At 37.3% G+C, this 22,485-nt stretch overlaps 2 protein-coding genes across 7 annotated transcripts in view; both read right to left on the reverse strand.

The window, feature by feature from the left end:
- ephb4a (eph receptor B4a) overlaps positions 1-2,391 on the reverse strand; it is a 41,279-nt gene extending 38,888 nt beyond the window's left edge. For both annotated transcript variants that reach the window (XM_058776038.1, XM_058776037.1), the window contains exon 1: positions 1,437-2,391. In XM_058776038.1, the coding sequence (XP_058632021.1) occupies positions 1,437-1,515 (79 nt within the window). In that variant the 5' untranslated portion in view covers positions 1,516-2,391. The remainder of the gene's footprint in view (positions 1-1,436) is intronic.
- Positions 2,392-14,642: 12,251 nt separating this feature from the next.
- LOC131540853 (disks large homolog 4) overlaps positions 14,643-22,485 on the reverse strand; it is a 175,816-nt gene continuing 167,973 nt past the window's right edge. For all 5 annotated transcript variants that reach the window (XM_058776150.1, XM_058776149.1, XM_058776148.1 and 2 more), the window contains 4 exons: positions 22,276-22,448; positions 22,078-22,190; positions 21,236-21,327; positions 14,643-19,164 (listed from right to left, as the gene is read on the reverse strand). In XM_058776150.1, coding sequence (XP_058632133.1) covers positions 19,058-19,164; positions 21,236-21,327; positions 22,078-22,190; positions 22,276-22,448 — 485 coding nt within the window. In that variant the 3' untranslated portion in view covers positions 14,643-19,057. The remainder of the gene's footprint in view (positions 19,165-21,235; positions 21,328-22,077; positions 22,191-22,275; positions 22,449-22,485) is intronic.

Here is a 22,485-nt window from a genome sequence, read left to right on the forward strand (position 1 = left end):
GCTAGCCTACGTCTTAATTAAACAATGAAAATACTGCTTAGTGGCCAGTAGGCTACATTAAAGTTTTTTACATCAAATAGCATATAACAGATCTCTTCTACAGCTCGAGACAGCCTCACAGTTCCGGTTTAAACGCTTTATCGCCTTCTCACTTGAGAGCGCAAACTACGGAATTTCTGACACTCGTCAGCTAATTAACGCGACAGAAATGCGTCAATAACTCATTAATTGGACCCAGTGTTGCTGTTGGAGGAGCATCACCTGCGTGTGTCTGTCACACAGGTCGGTTAATTGATTTCGGCGAGCGGGGAGCAGGTGTGTGCACCGCGCCATGTAATGCGGAACTAATCCGAACCGTCCGTCCGCCGTCGATTAAGCAGCCTGCGGCAAACTGATAGACTTACAACAGGTACGTAGTCACCTTTAGCCAAATCTAGCAACATATACCTCTCTCTGTATTTGCCACTGCAGACTGAAAACCTCCGTGAGCAGCCATTCATCACTCTATTGATCAAAATGACTACTTATTGAGGTTACTGGATGGAATGTCCCCTGACAATACAGGACTCAAATTTCTATCGACCCAAGACATCCATATATCGCTCATCCTCTTTGTAATTTAACATTTGCGTGTTACTTGAGATGCACTTATTGTGCTTCTGTTTGATCCACCCAACGGCGATTTTCAGAAAGGAAAGAAGACAAAGGAGAATGGCTTAAGAATGAAATCAATGTTATTAAGTGCAGTCTATAGTGATTACAGGAGCATAGTAATTATATTGATTATTAAAGGACACTTTAAACTCTGAAAGCAATTAATGTGAAAGTAGGGGAGTAACCATTATAAATGCTCTTTTAAAATCTTTACTTTAAATCCCCACTTTCAGGGAGATAATTATTAGGCTACTTTTAAAGCAGCACCCCCACCCTTCCCGTTTGGAGGAGTTTTTTTTTTTTTTTTTTGTAAAAACTGATTCCTTTAGGAGAAAAAAAATTCAACAAATCCAGTCTATTCAATTGTTCTTTGCGTCAATAAAGCTAAACATTACGCCAACTACAATAAACAGAAGCGTTTTACAAACCCTCAATCTCACAGTGCCTCTGGTCACAAAGTAATAGACCAGACCGTGAGTAATAAATTAAGTCTTTAGCCTACTAGACATAACCCAGAGTACTGCTAACTAGCCATCGAATACATGGATTTATGAATGCTTTCTCAGTAAGGGCCTCAGTCGTATTACCTTGTAAAAACAGAAGAATGGGCATAATACCCAGTCAAAACATTGCATAGTGAATAAAATAACACTGCTTCTGTTTTATATATATATATATATCATAGGTTAACACCCAATGTTATGACACTTTTATATGTAACAACACATCTTTCTCTATAAGCAATCAACAGGTAGTTGCGTTTAATAAAATGATTGAGTTACCTTCTTCAGCCACTGATCTGAGCAGGAACTCCAGCAGGATAATCCAGAGCGCGGCCACATTCCTGGAGAAGAGCTCCATCGTGGAATCACGAGTGTTTTACTTGTGAATGTTTACAAAGATGGGCAAACAGTGCAAAGGTTTAAGAATCGTCAGCTGGGTCTTGTACCCATCGGGAAAAAACAATCGCACGGTGGGAGTTGTCACAGCACCGAGAAAAGCCACCAAGTCATGAGAGAGAGAAAAAAAACTTAACTTCAGACGAGAACAGTTTAGCCTAATTAAATTGAGAAAAACCAAATCTAATAGCCTACTGTATCAGTTAAGTTTGTTATAGAAATAGAGATTTAGAGAAAAATGGAGATTTAAAAATCACTCAAAACTTTATATGCTAACCGAATGAGAAGAATACTGTCCATATTAAAGAACGCAAAGCCAAACAAAATCTCTCAAGCCACCTCTCTATCTAGGTTACACGCAAACATGTGCCAGTTTTGCCAAAAACATACGGAGCAACAACATGCCGTACGCTCGGCTGCCTGGAACCCCTTTGTGAGGGGTGTAGGTCGACTTGTCCTAATTTCCCACTCTGAAATGGGATGGATTTTTAAAATCCACCTAATAAAACAAATCCGTCAGGCCACTTCTTTTACTGACAGTGCGAAAAGAAATGTTCGCGTGGGGCTCGGGTTTAAATCACATCGACGTCCTCATCCAGCGCCAGAATTCTGATTTCCGTCAGCGAATCCACCGCGTCCTTTGTATCTTTAAAAACATGAATATCCTGCGAAATAAAAGCGATGCTTGAATGCGATCATACGCCAACTCAACGAGCGAACACCGTGCTGTTTATCCAGTGGCGAACGCAAGCAAAGATAATAACAAAACATGCGCGTTCGAGATGGGGAGAAAAATCTCGGCAAATCCTAGAAGTTGGTACGAGGCGTTGAGTCTTCAGCCGCTCGCAGTAGATGTGAGGTGGTCAATGCGACTGAAGAGCAGTCTCCTCCTCTCAAGCACCTCCTCCACCAGCACCCCCTCCAATAGGCCAATTCACCACGCCGGTCAAAAAAGCCAATCTGGACGAAAAATAGAAGCGTTTACGATGATATTTTGTCCATCCAGTTAGGTCGTTGTTTGCAAGTTGTGTAAAGCACTAGTTCATCTTGAAGTTATGCCTTTCTTGTTTGCTCTGCCTGCAGTGATTAGCAAACTCTTTAGACAAACCTTTAAACTGACTTTTTTCCTTGTGACAAAATGTTAGTCCTGCAACCCTGGTTAGTGTCTTAAGAAAAAGTCAAATATTGAAATTCATTGCAACAGCTGTTTTTGGCATGTAAGCTACCATATTCACCTAGCCTGGAAAAGTCATCGAAATCCTTATCTGCTATTCATGATTGGCTGGCAAAATTATGGAAAAGTCTTGAGTTCCTTAAAATCACTGTACGGTGAATGATAATCATTTAGTGCCATGGTGGGCATATATCAGACTGTCACGGCATTACCATCTGATACCATCACTGTACCATGGTACCACCACAGTACTTTTTGTAAACAAGTCTTATCAGCGCTTGGATCAGCTCTTTCTGTTGAAAACCCAGACCACAGCAACTACTGACTTTAGAGCAAAACTGCTTCAAATAAGCTGTCACAACCTTTTTTCTTTAAAAAGTAAGATGAAACCACACACTGGGAGCTTTTCCCCTCTTTAATTCCGATGCTAATGCATCTCTGGAGCCCTCTTCATCACACCTATGTGGATCGGCGTGTTATTTGGCTCAAGGATTGCACATTCACTCAGGTTCTTGTCATGCTAATTCAAGCACTTGTCGTCTCGCTGTAAACCATTAGCTACTGCAGGAAGGCCATGAAGGAAAAGTGTGAGACTTAAAAAGCTTGGAGGGAGAAAGTGTGAGGGCCTTTGAGAGAAGAGCCACTGGAAAAGGAAGCGAAATCATGCCGTGACATGTTTTATGTTTAACAAGTATTTGAGGACGAGGACGATACGATCAAGTGTGAGAAATCTGAGTCTACCTCATGTAATGTGTATGAGGTTCTTCTTTTAAGCTTATGGTATTCATATGTGATGACACCAAACAGAAATGGCCATTACTGTAAATTTGAAAGACAGTTTTGAAAGATACGTTTTCATTGCATTTAAACATGCCAGTACATACAAGGCTGGATGCAATGCATATATAGCCTATGGTATTGTCTGATATGTATGCAACATTAAGTAGTTTTATGGAAAATGTTCATTATGCTGGTTCAAATAAATAGGTCAAAGCACAGCAACAGCATTTAATCACAGAATGCACACAGACATGTCTTCACACTTTAATGTGGCTACTGTCACAGATCTCCTGTATAAGCTGCTTATGGGTGACAAAGTAGCAAAAGTGTCTCACTATGATTGGAACTCAACGTCTGAGCTTTCTTGTCCTCCCTCAAAAACAATGTATATAGTCATAATTTTGGTGAGTAAATGGGTCTAGACACCATTCTGCTGTGAATCCAGACCTAATTCCACACATGCATGTATAAGAGATGCATATATTATACTAACTTTTTTGCCATTGCCAGTTTTCAGCTGGCGTTTTCAGCTTGAAAACAAAATGAGCATATTTACATCTTTTATTCATTAGTGTATGATATTCCATTTCTTCATAACCTTTAATAAAAATATAATAAATGCCATGAGTCCAGGTAGCAATTTACTCTGGCTTTCCATTTCGGCTAACATTATCCTGACAACATGGAGCATATAGCCAAACATGCGTTATGCCCTTCCCTCCATCCACTTTATCCACTTTGTTTTTAAATTCATGCAATGATTATGAGGAGGAGGAGGCCCGAAACGGTCATGTTTGCTTCCAAAATTTGAGGCAAAATGAAATGAGGTTTGCTAGTGCTCTGCTTTTAAAGTCAACACAGAATCAAAATGGATCCTGTTTTATTTTTAAACATACAAATTAAGGTGTGGTTACATTTACCATTGTGCTGGAAATCTTACAGCAAATTCCATTAATTTCAGTAGGAATCCATGCAAAACGTTTCCCATGAAGATTTTGCTCATGTTCAAGTTGGTCATGTGAATTCATTGCGCTGACCAACATAAAGCTGCTTGGTTTTAAAAGTGACTTAGTGCTTTATTCTTTGCTACACTATATTGTCCTTGGAAAATGCATTGTTGTTCCAAAAAGAAAAAATGTCTTTGTAATCTGTTATTATAGCAACCTAATCTCACTGGTAAATGTAATTATTTTATGAGTTTCGCGATTTCATATTTTATATGAACCAGAGAGGCCCACCCTTAACCCCAACCCTATAACAGTCAAGGGGCATGAGCAGATCGTATGAAAATATACAAATGTGATCATACAAATTCATACATGTTAGCTACAAATTTGCCAAAACAAATCTGCCTCATGAATTCTCATTTTGGCTGACATCCCTTTCTATTAGCAACATACAATTTTGTTTCACGTTGACTTTTATGTCAATGCAAACACCACTGATGATAATGATCATTGTAGTATCAGTCTGTTGTCAGCTACTGGTGAATTCTCAGTGGAAGTTTCTCTCTACGTCTGGAGTGTGTGCTGGATTCCAGTAAGTGTGAAGAGTGGGATAATGACAAATGTGTCTGAGGAGAAACCCGGTGTGAAGACCTGGGAGTCACAGGGAGAGAGGTGCGAGAGGAAAGCGTGAATGGACGAGTTCAGCTACAGTGTGTGTGAGGCAAGGGACAAGACAGATAGGAAGCTGTATTGTTATAGTTTTCTTCACACAGTCCAGGAGTGACATATACTGTCTTACGTAATTTTGATATTGCACTTATAATCGCACCCAACCGACCGCTCTTATACTCTTACCTACAGTTCAAGTGAAATGAGCAGTTGCACCTGTTAGCACTGATCACACCCTAAAAATCAAATATGATCATCAGCCTATTGAGATATAGAGTGACAACTGACAATCCTGGAATTTACAGTCATGGGTATCATGTTTACTTGCTACTAAGATACACACAAGCGTAAATATCAGTACGGCATACACAAGGCAAGATTTGATGACCAAGAAAATCCAGAGTTTTGCTCATGTTACATCTTTTTTTGTTGGAAGGTAAGTTAATTATTGTGTAGACCTCTCTCTAAAACACACTAGTATCAGTGTAATTTACATAAAACTCAATCATGAGACAATCATGCGTCTAACACCATTAGTGGTATCAGTTCTTAGAGTACACAAAGAACAGCAATACTAATGCTAGCTAAGAAACTACTTAATACACTTTTGATAAAACACATCTGCATGGCAAAATTGCATTTTAAAAGGATCTTTTTTATTAAAAACTTAATATTTTAAGTAATTTTAGACAAAACATCACCAGTTCAAGATGCATTGTGCCTGGTTTTACATCAGTGGCATCAAATGTAGCATATTGACATTAGTGACAACATATGCAGCAACCACATTTTGCGCAAACCATGAGCAATGTGCCCTTGATTACTATGGGGTAATTGCCTCAATAATAAGTGACTTAATTATCTTTTATCCGAAGCGTATCCACGTTTTCTCTTAGGATTGTTAGGATTAAATATTAGGGGGTAAACACTGGGATCAGCAAAACTACAACCCACAGAGAACACTAGAAATTACTTACAAAATGAGCTTGATTGTGTTTTTCCTGCATAATCGCACACCTACCTGATGAATATGCTCAAGTAAACGCCTTCAACAAAGTTGTTTTATTAGGAAATGACATAAACCCAGCTAACAAAAGTATTCCCAGTAGTTCCCATTAAGTCTAAAGCTCACATTATTTATGAACAGTATTGGGGGTAACTCATACAAGTAATGCGAGTCATGTAATCAGATTACTTTTTCAAGTAACTAGTAAAGTAATTGATTACTTTTTAATTTACAAGAAAATATCTGAGTTACTTTTTCAAGTAATAACTTCATGTTGAGATAAATTGGCAGTAAGTGCAAAGGCGTTGTGTGTGCTGTGTAAACGTGATGGTTATCTGAACATGCATTTACTTTTCTCATTTTATAAACAATTTACAATTTATAAAGACACTGAAAAGCAAAATAAGACACAAACCTGCAATAATTAAATGTTAACACAAAAAATCCTTGATGTATTTAATCCAATTTTATGAACTAGTATCTTTGCCTTGACCTGATAAAAAAATGGACTACACTGTAAAAAAAATAAATCCATAAAATAACAGAAAAATTACTGGCAGCTCATTACACACAACATTATCCATTCATTTTACGGACATTTGTTAACTCTTTTTAAAAGTGTAAAATTCAAAATACTGGTAAAGCACCTGTAAAAAATAAATACGAAAACATTCCTTCAAATTATACAGTCATTTCACTTTTGGTGTGAAAGGGCCTATACATTTACCGAAAATAGAAATGTTTATATTTCAAAACAAACAAGCAAGCTCAGGTCAGATGACAAAATGGAATGCAAAAGTAACGTAACACATTACCTTCTATAAAAAGTAGCACATTTACTTACTTTTTTAGGGAGTAACGCAATATTGCGACGCATTACTTTTAATAGTAACAGAAAACTACTTTAATAGTAAAAGTTTTTGTAAACATTATGGGAATGTTTCTCTTGAAATAATTGTATAAATAATGTTAATAATAATAATTTTATAAATAATGTTTTTGTGCTAACATTTTGGAAACGTTATTAAAGACATTGAATGAATGTTCTATGAACGTTACTGGAAGAAATGTTTGTTCATAACTGTGAGAGAAACTTGCCAGAACATTAGTGCTGAGAATGTTCCCTGTTAGCTGGAAATGGTTTAAGCAAAGCACAAATTTATCTTTCGGATTTCTTAAAAAAAACTGATCTGAAAATCTCACGGATACATATGCTGTAACTAATTATTTTGATAGATATCTGTTTGTTATAGCTTACATATAACTTGAGGTGGGAAAAATAATGTGTTCACGTTCATTTAAATTAAAATGTTAAATTATATAAATAAGGTCAACCTGATAATTTGCACTTCTGGCAATGTGAAAGTACATTTATGATTACAAATTTTAATGTTAGATATGATTAATTATGATTACTTACATAAATCTGGGCAATTAGTTAATCTTTTTATTTATTTATTTTTTTAAATTGATGGATTGCACACACTTTAGGTGTTGTTGGTGTTCTGTGCCAGAGGGAGTAATCGCCTCAAGAATGTTATGTAAATGTTTCTGTCTGTTTTCAGTTTTACTGCAGCAAACCTGCTACATGTACTTTTCCTTAGTGGCCTTTAAACATCTGCATACACAGGCACGCATGTCTGCGCAAAACATACACGCCGGCTTACACCCAACCAGACCCATTTTAATTAGGGATGTTAGAATGGAGACGACACATGAAAATGCTCTGTTGCCATGGTGACCAGCCAGGATGGAGAGGTGTAGTGAGGGGAATTTTCTGTGTGTCTGTGGGACAAACACACACACACACACACATACATGCACATTCTCAAAAGCCTTGTTTCAACCTGATCTGTTGACAGGTATCAGTATCATACCTGTTTGATGGCATACCGAAAGAAACATCTGTGTGGGTTTCACTCTCCCTGCAGGATTACCCAGAACACACTGCTGCTCTGTTAGACTGACCCCATTCTGACTACAAACACCTCAAGAGCAGAAAGAACAACCTGAAACCTGAGAAATATTAATAGTTAAACTGGTTAGAGTCCTCAAATTGAAGGCTGCAGGAAACAGAGGACAGAATAGTTAAATAACGTATTGAAAAATGACACATTTCAGAAATTTCAATCTCAGATAGCCAACTCAAACTGGTTCTTGATAAAAGATAATGGTTCTGGAACATTGAAGAACCATTTTTACAAGCTGAGTTGTGACACCATCTAGAGAAAGGGCAATGGAGCAGCTCCTTCCCACACACGTTTACCACCGTCCACCCCCTACTGTTCACACCGCATGACCTATTTCCTGTTTCAAACAATGGGCAGATGACCCAATCAGAAGGCACTGGAAACTGTGTTTGTGGGAATGTGTGTGTGGGAAGGTTCCCCTCCACCACAAACACCATTAGGAATTACTTATAAGCTAGGGTGAGGTGATACCGTTCATTTTTTTCCAATACCGCACTGCCAAGTCTGCCAGTTACGCTAAAAAATATAATAATAATAATGCCATTGTATATTATGTATTATATATAACAATATATATATATATATATATATATATATATATATACAATTATATATTGTTGCATATTTGCTTTTATTTAAATAATATTTTTAATATGTATTTATTCCTGTGCATAAATGTCTTGTTAAGATTAAATCGTTAAGATTAAGACTATGAATATTGTTCAGATACGGCTAGCTGTGGAACAAGCAATATTCAATTACATCAAATATATGAGACGAGACTGGTTTGCTTATAATTGGATTTATTCATTTAAATCTGGTTACTGTGCATTTTAAACCCATTCTGTTTACAGAAATCTAATCCTTACTTATTTCATATAATATAACTTATAAATATAGGCGAGAGCGGGGCACAACATTTAACTTTCTCGGTTTGTGTAAATGGGGTTCAGAGTATCATTGTTTTCCCCCCTTAAATTAATTTCACACTTGTCTAGTACAAATATGGTTTTGTTATGATTTTGTTTTGTAATTACAGTGTATACTTTCTTCTTACAGGCCCCATATGTGGGACACATTGTAACATCTGAGGAGCGCATTGTAACATGATGACAGCTTAAAATGTTCTGATCTATGCAATATGATATGCAAGACAAACTGAAATATTTTGTCAATAATACATATATATATTTCAAATAAAATATTAGCATTTTTTAAGAATTGAAAATAAACTAATGTTGTTTAACAATGAACACATTGCAACCAGGCCCCATGCTTGGGACGGCCCTGATTGCAACACACAGCTATACAGCATAGTTCAAAGCAATGTGGACAAAATAATGAAGAAACACATTCAGACCTTCAGAAAAACACAGAGATGAACACAACACTCCCCTCCCTCCACACACAGACAAATAGATGAGCCAAAATGCTTTACATTTCTTGAAATAATTTCTGAACATTAAACATTGACTCTCAGTCTTTATTCACCTGTTTCTCATTGAAATTCATTAAACTAATTAATGCAAATTACATCGCTAATGTCATAGAATATTACACAACACTTCCTATTTGCGCAACTGGAATTTAAAACTGGTTTAGTGTATTCTGCTAGTTTTCAAAGCATTGAAGAACTAGGCTACCTAAAAAACAGATTAGAGATGAATATAATAGCAGGTTTGTCTTGTTTTAAATAAACACTAAAAACAGAGATGAAAAACAAAAATTACTTCTGTCCAAAACTTTTGATATCCTTAAATAAAGCAATTTCACCAAAGATTTTTATTTATTTATTTTAATTTTGGCACATTTGGTTTTTCTATAGTGTTATAGCAGCTAGTAAATAGGCTATCATAAGTACGCAAATTTTTTGCCTTCTAGTGGTAAAAAAAAAAACACGACGGCGTGAATCGTGAGGAAGAACATTGTTTTGGTTGTGCTTCGACTCGGTTTGAGGTATCAGCGTACACATACATGCCATCTTATCTCAGCGGATGGGCACATAAATAACAGTTTCTTTATTATACAACTGATAAATCAAATGAGTTTTGGCACTTTGAATGATCCATGACCAATTTTTCTCATTCGTTTTAACAACAAACTTTCAGCTTCAAGCTATCCACAGCTACTTTTGGATATGCATGGATGGATGAGTATGCAAATCCCGCCAAATCCATCCTGACAGCTCTAAAATTTAAATCATAATTATTCTTTTATCAAAGTGTATTTAAGTAAAGACATGTTTTGGAAGATGGATTTTGCACTCTTCCTTTAACATTTTATTTTTTAATAAGAAAGATATCTTATCTAGTGTGGTTTTAATATACAACCCGAATTCCAGAAATGTTGGGATGTTTTTTTAAATTTGAATTAAATGAAAACTAAAAGACTTTCAAATCACATGAGCCAATATTTTATTCACAATAGAACATAGAGAACATAACAAATGTTTAAACGGAGACATTTTACACTTTTATCCACTAAATGAGCTCATTTCAGATTTGATGCCTGCTACACGTCTCAAAAAAGTTGGCACGGGGACAACAAAGGGCTGAAAAAGCAAGACATTTTGAAAAGATTCAGCTGGGAGAACATCTAGCAACTAATTAAGTAAATTGACATCAGGTCTGTAACATGATTAGCTATAAAAGGGATGTCTTAGAGAGGCAGAGTCTCTCAGAAGTAAAGATGGGCAGAGGCTCTTCAATCTGTGAAAGAGTGAGTAAAAAGATTGTGGAATACTTTAAAAACAATGTTCCTCAACATCAAATTGCAAAAGCTTTGCAAATATCATCATCTACAGTGCATAACATCATCAGAGGATTCAGAGAAACTGGAGAAATCTCGTAAGAGACAAGGCCAAAGGGGCCTTTGTTGGATGCCCGTGGTCTTCGGCCCCTCAGACAACACTGCATCACTTATCGTCATGATTCTGTCATTGACATTACTAAATGGGCCCAGAAATATTTCCAGAAACCACTGTCAGTAAACACAATCCGCCGTGCCATCTGCAGATGCCAACTAAAGCTTTATCATGCGAAAAGGAAGCCATATGTGAACATGGTCCAGAAGCGCCGTCATGTCCTGTGGGCCAAGGCTCATTTAAAATGGACTGTTTCAAAGTTGAAAAGTGTTCAATGGTCAGATGAGTCCAAATTTGACATTCTTGTTGGAAATCACAGATGCCGTGTCCTCTGGGCTGAAGAGGAGGGAGACCTTCCAGCATGTTATTAGCGTTCAGTTCAAAAGCCAGCATCTCTGATGGTACGGGGGTGCATACGGTATGGGAAGCTGGCATGTTTTGGAAGGCACTATGAATGCTGAAAGGTATATACAGGTTTTATAGCAACATATGCTCCCCTCCAGACAACATCTGTTTCAGGGAAGGTCTTGTGTATTTCAGCAGGACAATGCAAAAGCACATACTGCAGCTATTACAACAGCATTGCTTCGTAGTAGAAGGGTCTGGGTGCTGAAAACTGTATTTACCTTGGCATAGTTGAATAATAACAGTTCTGTACATGGAAATGACATACCGTGAGCCTCAGACACCATTGTTTCCTCCTAATGTAAATCTCGTGAATGCAAAAGACCACTGAAAAATGTCGGGATCACTAATATGTACGCCCCCAACATTTGCATATACCCACCCATGTTCTATGCCAGCCGCCAGCCGAACCTGCACAGCCGAATCATCAGAAGTTCTGCAGGTATTGTGAAGAAACAAATGAGGACAACAGCGAAAATGGCATGGAAATAAATGTTATGTTCCAGGCTGTGCAGGGGATGTGAAGTGCAGGGATGGGTTGGTGTCTGTATTCAGAAAGGCACGGAAAGCAAATAAGGCATTCTAATAAAATAACACAAGCCACTAAAGGGACATGGTTAGCTTCTTTCTAGCGGTAGCCTGTTACATTACAGTACATAAGATTTCACTTACAACATAAACAGAGTAAGGAGAGATGACTGAGGATGATGACAAGTGATTTACAGATCCTGAGCACCACTGACAATCATCTGATCTTGTAAAATATGTGGTAAGTACTGCCGCTCCATAGTATAAACATAGTATGTGTGATCGCGAATCTCGAAAGTGAAACTAAAAAGCGATCGTGCATTCGAAAGCAGTTTCAGTACCCCGCATTTTTGGGAGTTTTGGCTCCCTGATGCCCGCATTTTATGTACAGTATAATTACCCAACGATATAACTGCACGAGAAAGTATTGAAATATATATTTTCCCTGTGTTTCCTTCCTGCTGTGTGAGCTACTGAAAAGAGCAGCACTGTGAAACAGCCAATCAGAGCAGAGCTCAACCTTATTATTCATGACCCTTCCAAATAAGGTAATAACAGACCATTTCATTCTAGGGAGAAAACCCTAGGGTTGTAAATAGACATGTAAAACCTTTTCTGGAGATTTTTGCCCTTACGTAATCCACATACCTTCTATGTAGATATCAGAGAACAATTTAAAATATTGTATCAATGCATTCTATGGCTTTAAACTAAAAAATCATAACCTCAATGCCCAGTTGTATTAAAAATCAATAATAAATCACAGACAACATCAACAATGATAATGAAATGAAAGATAAACTGCATGTAGAAACCACTTTTTTGTTTGTATTTAGGATAAAGCCATTTGCTTATCATCTTTCATTTTACTGTTCTACTTTCATACTTATATAAGATTCATTTTAAATGTTCATTTCTTCAGTTCTTTGTATGTCAAAGGAATGGTAGCCTACTCCCAAAAATGAAAATTTGATTTAGTAGAATCATTCACTCACCATTATGTTCTTCCAAACCCATATATCTTTCTTCTGTAGAACACAAAAGGAGATATTAGGAAGAATGACAGCCTTGTTCACTGCTCACTCTCATTGTGTGTGTGTGTATACGGTATATAATATATATATAATAATGAAAAATGATGCTATGAAAGTTAATGAAGAATGAGGCTGTCAGTCCATAACATTCTGCCCAACATGTTTTATGTTCCATTGAAGAAAGTAAAGTAATGCATGTTCAGAATAACATGAGGGTGAATAAATGACATAATTGTCAATTCTAGGCAAACTACTCTTTTTGCGTGATTAGATTTCCTTAATTTTCATCATGAATACATAATAACACCACTAGTCTAAGATAAACCCCCAATCTGTTTTCTTTCATATCTCTGCACAAGTTTGTTAGAAAACAGCATTTAATGTTCCTCACTCTTTATGTTTCTCCTTGACCCCTTTTCCAGTCTTTTTCTTTTTTATACTCCAGTCATCTCTCTCTCTCTCTGTTCCATTCACATTTAGTCTGACTGAGAGGCATGACTGAATGCTTTCTGACAGCCATAGCTGATAAATAAAGCAATTGACAGTCTGAATGCTTCCCTCAGGTGAGACTCAACACACACGCGCGCGCACACACACACACGTACGTCCAATCCGTCCTTCACACTGTAATCTCACCATATGATTTAATTTCACCTGCTGTAGTACTGCACACACCCCCACACACACACCATGTCTGCTTGATTTAAATAGTGATGATATGCATAAACCACAAAATTTATGTTTGTGTGTGTTTTGCGGCTAATTACGTTGACCGCACTGATAAGTTGAAAGCCACATTTTGGCTGCTAATTCATCCGCCGTGCCATGAAGGTTAGCAGCAGCCATGAAAAACACTCTCACACAGGTAACTGTATATCAGGGCGGTAAGGAAGCATCTTTGTTGTTCGACTTCCTCACAGGAAGAGGGTGCAACCCCCTTAGTTGATGGAGAGACAGAACAAATATATACACATTCAAGTTTAACATAGCTGAGCAAGCACAGAATAGACAGTTTTTTTGTTCAAGCATTTGTTAAAAGTACATTAAATGAGTATCAAATAAATACAGAATCAGGTTTTCAGAAGAGGCCTGGAAAATTCTGGACAGTTGAAGTGCACAGGGAAGTTGACATATAGCTCGACAGCTCACCCTGCTGGCTGGTACAACACAGTGACCTTATGATACTTGGTCAGAGTAACAAACTAGTCTTACTATTGCTCTCAATTTTGTATGTGTGCCTTTGCAAATTGCTTAACTTGACCTCCCATTTTCATTGTAATGGATGAATCCAGAATGAGTTGCAACCCTTTTCTTAATTTGTTGATTACGTTTAAATAATTCTGCTAATAAAAACTGCAAAAATGTATGTAAAAACGTTCAAACGCAAGATGTTAATTGATGGACTGGAGTCGTGTGGATTATTGTGATGTTTTCATCAGCTGTTTGGACTCTCATTCTGACGGCACCCATTCACTGCAGATGATCCATTGGTGAGCAAGTGATGTAATGCTACATTTCTATGAATCTGTTCTGATGAACAAACAAACTCATCTACATATTGGAATACAATATGCATACTGCAAAAATCGTATGCATACATAGTATGGTAGTATGCAACTGAGATTACAGCCACACTGTTATTACCCATTCACACCGTAACAAAAGCTTCAACAGAACACTTGTTAACATAATTAGTTTTATTATTTTTGTAGCTAATTTACAACAAGCATCTCACTGAAATTAAACATTTGTATAATCCGATACTGTCATTGGTAAATCTCTCTTTTTAGATAAATCATTTAAATATACTTTGCATCAGATGGCATTGTTGTATTTTCATAATTATTCTTTTTTTAAAATAAAAGCAATATGTTCAATCTGTTCAGGATAATTAGAATAATATGTTATGGCAAATACAAATCGATAAAATACATTTGATTCTTTCAAATAAATAAATAAATAAATTCAACTCAATTCATTCTAGTAAGAGTGGTCATATATTTCTCTTGGTAATATATTGTGTGTGTGGTGTGTGTGTGTGTGTGTATGTGTGTGTGCACACACTTGTGCAGCTCATACAAACCGCAATATACGCTATTATTTTTCATTTCTCATGTGGCCAATAATATGATTTGGGAAATTTATTTATGGGCTATGTTTATAAAAGCATCAGTATGTGTAATGCGTGCAAGTTATTTTTTTCTTTTTTTTTTTTTCTTTTTTTGTAATTATTATTATTATTATTATTACTATTATTATTTAATTTCACAGTAAAGTTAAATTTTTAGTTTCAGTTTTCACATTTGATTGTGTGCAGCTCCACTTTGGAAACCACAGCAAAAGCATCTCAGTCTTCACACAAAACCCAGATGTAAACAAAGCAGTAAACAATTAAATAATTATATAAAATCTATAAATAAAAATAACGGCAAGAAAAGAACTGTCACTGCACTCCAAACACACGGAAATATCGAAATTCAAACGCAAAAAGTCAAAAGAAAATAAGTGAAAGTAAACAAGCCACCAGATCGCTCTGTATTCCTCTGCTTTCTACCAGAAACCCTCTGTTCATCACGTCTGATCAAATCTTCCCTTTAATAAGTGCAAATGTGTTTCACTTCATCTTCTTAGTAGACTCTTTTTTTTTTTTTTTTTTGACCTGACACAAATGGTGCCAGTTTTTTTCAATCACAATAGTCTCAATCAAAGTCTGTTTCCATAAATCACCATAGTAATGTTCATGGCATTGATTTACAGGAAATCTCACTAAATCAAATGCAAACCCCTGGACCGCATTCTGGACAAACCATCGTTTTCATCCTTACTTTAGACCTTGAATATGACGCCCTCTGAGCTTAAAGCACTGTATCGATTTTTACCGCATCGCTGTCACGGCACAAAAGGGTAAAAAAGCCAATTTATCATTCTGCCATTCTCATGTCGGCCAGAGTTGAAGTGGGCGCTTTGTCAACCCTCAGAATTATGGGTAAAATTGTTTACAAATGAGTATTTCACTCTGAGAAGGGTAATTAGTTGGAGGCAGGCTTGGATTGTTAAACTTATCTAGCTAAGCTGATTATTCTCTGGCATTACAGTCATTAATTTATCTCATCAAACATAATGAACCCACGATCGTATTCCAATAAAACTCCAGCATCATTAAGACCCGATCCTCTTCACTTCGGTGACGGCAGCATCATCGACCCACCAATTAACTGGTGTGATGATGTCCACTGATTGGCCATTGAGATGCATCAAAGTAGCCTCATTGGTCTGATTACAAGAGTTAATTATAATCTGATACACAGCATAAAAAAACTTTGTACAATACACCATTTTCCTGATAGTATTTGTGTGTGTTTGTGTGTTTGTTTGTGTGTGTGTGTGTGTGTCTGGAGAGTTTAGGGATGGGCTGAATGAAAGGCCAGTAAGGCTACGTTCACATTGCACCTGAATGGGGCAAACGAAAAAATCACATTGAATTCAACTCTGATCCAACTTTTTTTCTTTTTTTTTTTTTTGGAGCTGTAAACGCCACGTGACTAATCACTCTGGAGTCACAGAAAAATGACTTGACGTTGCGGATTTTTCAACCCCATCTTATGAGAAAACATAACTATTTCACAAGGTGGCAATTTTGTATGAATTCATACGATGTAGATTGTACGAAAACATACGTTTTTGTTAGAAAAAAGCACAAAGCTCCACCCCTAAACGTCAAGTGTTAGATCACCCAAAAATGAAAATGCTGTCATTAATTATGTCATTCCAAACCCAGAAGACCTTCGTTCATCTTCGGAACACAATTTAAGATATTTTTGATGAATTCTGAGAGCTCTCTGACCCTCCGTAGACAACAACGCAACTGTAATGTTCCCAGGTCCAGAAACGTAACAAATAGTAATTTATTCAACAATTCTTGTCCCCGAGGTAACGTCTTCAGCCATTTTGGAGAGTACCCCAGAACGTAATTGGCGCAATCAGCGTTGTTTACGTTCAGGATAAAGTGCGTACATGCTGAACGTAAACAATGCTGATTACGTTGATTAAGTTCTGGGGAACTCTCCACAATGGCGGAAGACGGTAACTCGAGGACAAGAATTGTTGAATAAATTATGTTATTATTGTTTTCGTTGCGCACAAAAAGTATTCTCGTAGCTTCATAAAATTATGACTGAACCACTGATGTCACATGGACTATTTTATCGATGTCCTTGCTACGTTTCTGGACCTGGGAACATGGCAGTTGCATTTCTGTCTTCGAGATGAACGAAGGTCTTCTGGGTTTGGAACGACATGAGGGTGAGTAATTAATGACAGAATTTTCATTTTTGGGTGAACTAACTCTTTAACTGCGAGTAGGGTGATCACACAAAACTGTATGAATGGGTTGGTACAAATTCATATGAATTAGCCACCAATTCACCAAAACATAAAATAGTTACAAATCGCCATGAGACTGTGTTGTATTTTCTGATGACACCACAAATACATACACCATCCCAGTGCCTTCACGAACTATCCTGAGCTCATCTGAGAAAAGCATTCTCCAAAAAAAAGGGCCAATAACAGAACATCTACTATTCTACAATGAAATATTTGAGATTTAAATAATTTTTAAGTTATATTTCATTAAAATAAGCTACTACTTGTCATAATATGATGCTTGGTTTACCTTTGCTGTGAAAAAGACAGAGAACAGTGAAAACAACCACTGGCATGAAGGAAGGCAAGGTGTTAAATAAATAATAGGTAATAAATAAATATTCCAATATAATTACTGAATATATCATTTATAATAATTTTAAAAAAATTGATTTAAATCAATAATTTATATATATAATGAATTGGATTGTGGTGTGAACGTAGCCACTCAGCACATGAGTGTGATCTAAACTTAACTGAAATCCTGTTTAAAAAATGGCGAAAGTATTACATTTGAAGCGGTTTGATAATTTACCGATGACTTCAAGATCTAAGCATGGCTAAAATTCGTTACATTATGAGAAGATTATGGAAGAGCCCGATATTGCACATTAAAGAGCAGCCTGGAGTCATTGTGTTTGAGAGCTGTGGCACTCAGGGAAATAATCCAACCGAGCAAATAAATTTCAGCTCAAAGGAAAATATCAATCTGGCTGTTGCAAGAAGATCCAGATAGAAGAAGGCAAACATTACAAAATCTATGTTGGCGTGTGTCTAAATGTGCATGTTTACATGTAAAGCGCAAGAAAATCAAAGAAAACAGACCCCGGAATATCAAGCGTGTGGCTTTCTATGATGTGCAGAATGAAAGTCACAGTCTGCGTCTTCCCGTTTTCCTTCCTTATTATCCATTCAAAGTGATGAACTAGCTGCAAACTATTTAAGGGGAACATTCGAAGGACTGAGGCAAACGTTTTAGTTTCGCCAGCTCGGTACTTCCTGCATTTCAGGAAGCACTTGTCAAGCACTTCAAATTTCTAAAAGGAATTAAACGCCCTTGATGCTGATAACTGTGAGTGAACGTCAGTCTCTGAGTAGTCGTAATATCTTTGATATTGAAGATTTCAGCGCATTATTGATACTGATAAATATACTTTCATATTTCAGTTCAATTCTCCTTTAGTACTGTAAAACAAGCTCCTTTGATCAGGAATAGCTCTTGAACGTCTCATTCCAGTAAAAGCCAAGGCGGTCGTTCATCTCTCTCCACTTCCTGTCTTGTTCGGAGAGAGCGAGAGGGAATCTGACAATATACAAAATTTCTTTGTAGCATCCCAGTTCGTGACAGAGTAAAAACAGCTCACCAGTCCTGTGTGAAAGGACGTTATTCCGAGAGAAAGCCGGAAAGAAACAGAGAAGGACTGAGAGAAAGGCAGAGAAAGGAAGTTAAAAGCAGAAAAAGGAAGTTACAAAGCTAGGAAAAGGAGGAAAAGAGAGGCAGATGCGGTGTGGCCAGCTCCTGTGCTGTTCCACTCCATCATTTCCTGGTGTCTCTGTGACTTCTCTCCCTCGCTTTCACTCTCTCCATCTCTCCCTCTCTCTCTCTGTCTGTTTCTCGCGAGCTCTACGAGTCGGAGCTCCACAGTCCAGGGCAGGCAGGCCAAATGGTGACTGGGCGAGGTGGTTTGGCTCTGGGTGGACTCTCACAGACGCTCCCTGGTGGGAATCCAGATATAAGGCCCTGACTGCTCCTCGATCACAGTTTTCACCTTATGATAAACCTCCTCGAAGCTGTCGCCCTCCACAATCGCTGCGATACAGAAAGAGAATGGCAGGTATAAATCATTGCAGGATTTACTCGAATAAATTATGCAAACATCTAAACTGAACTGAAATCCAACTGGCATGTAAAAAGGTATTACATTTGAAGCGGTTTGATAATTTACCAATGACTTCGAGATCTAAGCATGAGCAGAATTCATTACATTATGTGAAGATTATGGAAGATGTGCACATTAAAGATGTGCAATATCGATGTACCTTGAATGGGCATCATTCTTGCAACACAAGCACAATTTTTGTGTAAAATGAAAAGAAAAGTTATGTGAAGCAGTTATACATTGTTGTATGATTGTAACTGTCAGAAAAATAGCAAAAACTGTAGCTACAACCACATTTAACTATGGCAGTACCCTTAAATTGGCAACTTTGTAGCATATCTCGCCCTGAAAGATGCATAGCAGTAATATGTATATTGAAGGAACTACAATGGACCTTTTCCGAGTAGATAAGGAACAAAGTTGTCCCTTTAAAGGATACTATTGTACAATTTTGCACTTTTTTAGACTGTATGTAATAATGTAACAAATTGTTGCATTAATGTGACGTCTGTGTAGAAGTCAATAAACTCTTTAGTGAAATAGCTCATAAAAACTTGCATAAACTCTCCAATTCATGCAATGCTCTGTTTAAATCAGGGGTAGGCCTACGTAACAAGGGGGCCTCTGGAAATTTCCAAGGGGACATCAATATGTCTTAAAATTATTTAAAATATGATATTTGTCATCTTAATGGACCGCCTCTACAACTTTTTCTTTAAAGAATAAGGGTCACCATGGTCTTGGAAAATCGAGATATATGAGGACTAAACGGGCCTTTACATATAGCCTGATAGAAATCACATCATTTACTAAGTGGAACAAGCTGATTGGCCTTAGCTGATTTTGCAGCCAATTAGATTGCTTGCTCAATATTGAAATAGTCTGGTTCAGTGTTTGTTGTAAGCTGGTCCTGCAGCACACCTGCATCTCAAACCTGCCACCTCCCCAGCTCCACCTGTCTAGATCTGCTATGGGATTTATGTATCCCTATTTATGCAGCAACAGAATATTTTACTTGCTCACAGCAGCATGTCTGTGTATTTATGTAGTCCATGCTTGCTCTGCAGCAGCAGCATGCATAGGAGATCCAGTCCGCCAAGACCAAATACAGTACGTTAGCACTGTCATAACACTGTTTATGCTAAAACCCAGGGGCGGCATTTCCGTATGGCAGTTGCCATACCCTAGCCCAGTTAGGTGCTGTCTCAGCGAGACCTCGTAACTTCACCCCGCCTCCATTCAGATTGACACGCCGCGCACAGCCTGGAGACAGACTGTTTCGCAATGCAAGGGTAAATAAATAATTGATGTTTGAATAGTACAGCATTTTCTTTACTCAAACACTATGTCTGTAAAGGCTAATGTTTTTGTGTGTTTGAAGAGCGGAGAGGAATTAGGTTATTTAACATCTAGCCAATAGCCTATACTTTTGTACGTTTTAAATATCCTGTGCATAAGCGTTTCTTTTGAGATTTTGTGTGTTAAACAACAAGAAAAACTAAGTGCCCATATAGCTACAATCAACGTTATATAACCTATAAAAGTTGATGAAAGCATATAATGCAATGCACTTGCTGCCACAGATAACAGTTACAGCCGTTCTAATGACAGACAAAACACTCCATCGCCATCATTCGCTGGTCAAAAACATTGTTAACTCCATTTGAGCATGATTTTCATATAATGTTAAGTGCAAGTGTCTGATACAATACCAATGCTGACGACGCAGTGTTGTTTAATTATTACATTTTTTCCCCTTTTTTCCCTTCCACTCCCCATCAAACCCCCCGCGCCATACCCTATGGTTTTGTGAAACGCCGCCACTGCTAAAACCATTCAGAGAGTTGTCATGATTGAAATACAAAAGTCTGATTTCTAGACCTGGAAAACTCATGTAAATAATAAAACTCCATGTCAGTTACAGTAGGTATTGCCTAGTAATTCATAAATGTAAGAGTTTTCCTCCAGGACAATAGAGAACTACGTGTGAGACTGTCTTACCAGAGAAGCATTCCAGGAAATCTTGCTCCAGTTTAATAGCGCGGTCCATACCTTTCCTGGCTTGTTCCTCAGTTAGACGTGTGTTGATCTCTCTGGATAAAACAGCAGAAACCCCATCAAATGTAATTTAAACAGTGTTTTGTTTTTTTGTTTTTTGTCATTTAACTGTTGTCAAACAGTCCTGGGAAAGTTACTTTTAAAAGTAATGCATAAAAGTATTGTGCTACTCCCTAAAAAAGTAACTAATTATATTACTTTTTATGGAAAGTAAATGTGTTACTTTTACTTTTGAGTTACTTTTTAAATCTGGGATGGGCTTGCTTGCATGTTTTTAATATAAAGTTTTTTTTTGGCAAAGGTAAAAGCATTTCACAACAAAAATGAAATGAAATGTAAATTCACGTCTGTACAGTAGAAGGCACAGCTCAAACCATTCTGGACTGCACGAAGAATAGGACGCAGGAATAGGACACTTTTCAGCAATAAAAAAATGAAACACAAATGTTACATCTATCTAAAGTTATTTTTTGCTTATTAGTACGGTTGACTTGGATCATCGAAGGTCAGAAGCGAAGACATTGGTTACTAAAATGGGATTAAATACATAAATGCATATTTGTGTTATTTAACACGTAATTATTGCAAGTTTTTCTCATACTTATTTGAAAAGTAACTCAGATATTTTCTTGTAAATTAAAAAGTTATGCATTACTAGTTAATCGAAAAAGTAATCTGATTATGTAACTTGCGTTACTTGTAATGCATTAACTACAACACTGTTGTTAAACAGGAGGATTTTGAGTGGATTTGAAGTATATGTGCAGTTGTCTGTCGTTACGTACAGGACATTCTCCAGTGATTTGGGCCGTACGAAGATGGCAATTGGGTGAAGCTGTGCAGCCTGTAGCCTACGAACTGCATTTGCAGACACATCCAGAATACAGTGCTTTCCCTGCTGCTCACAAACACACAGACATCCATATTAAGATTTACAAAAATGATACACAAGTTTATTGTTTTGTCCAAAACTCAGATCTAACCTGTTCCGCCACCTCTCGGACGCTCTGAACGCTGGTTCCGTACAGGTGACTGTTGTACTGGCCCGCCTCGATGAAACGATGGTTCTGAATGTCTTTCTCCATCTGTTCCCGTGATGACACAAAATGGTAGTCCCGCCCATCCACCTCATACTCCCGCTTGGGTCGTGTCGTATCTGAGAAGAGCGATGTCATACTTACAAGATGATGTCA

The sequence above is a fragment of the Onychostoma macrolepis genome, chromosome 05, assembly GCF_012432095.1.
Source record: "Onychostoma macrolepis isolate SWU-2019 chromosome 05, ASM1243209v1, whole genome shotgun sequence".
In the NCBI taxonomy this organism is placed as follows: domain Eukaryota; kingdom Metazoa; phylum Chordata; class Actinopteri; order Cypriniformes; family Cyprinidae; genus Onychostoma; species Onychostoma macrolepis.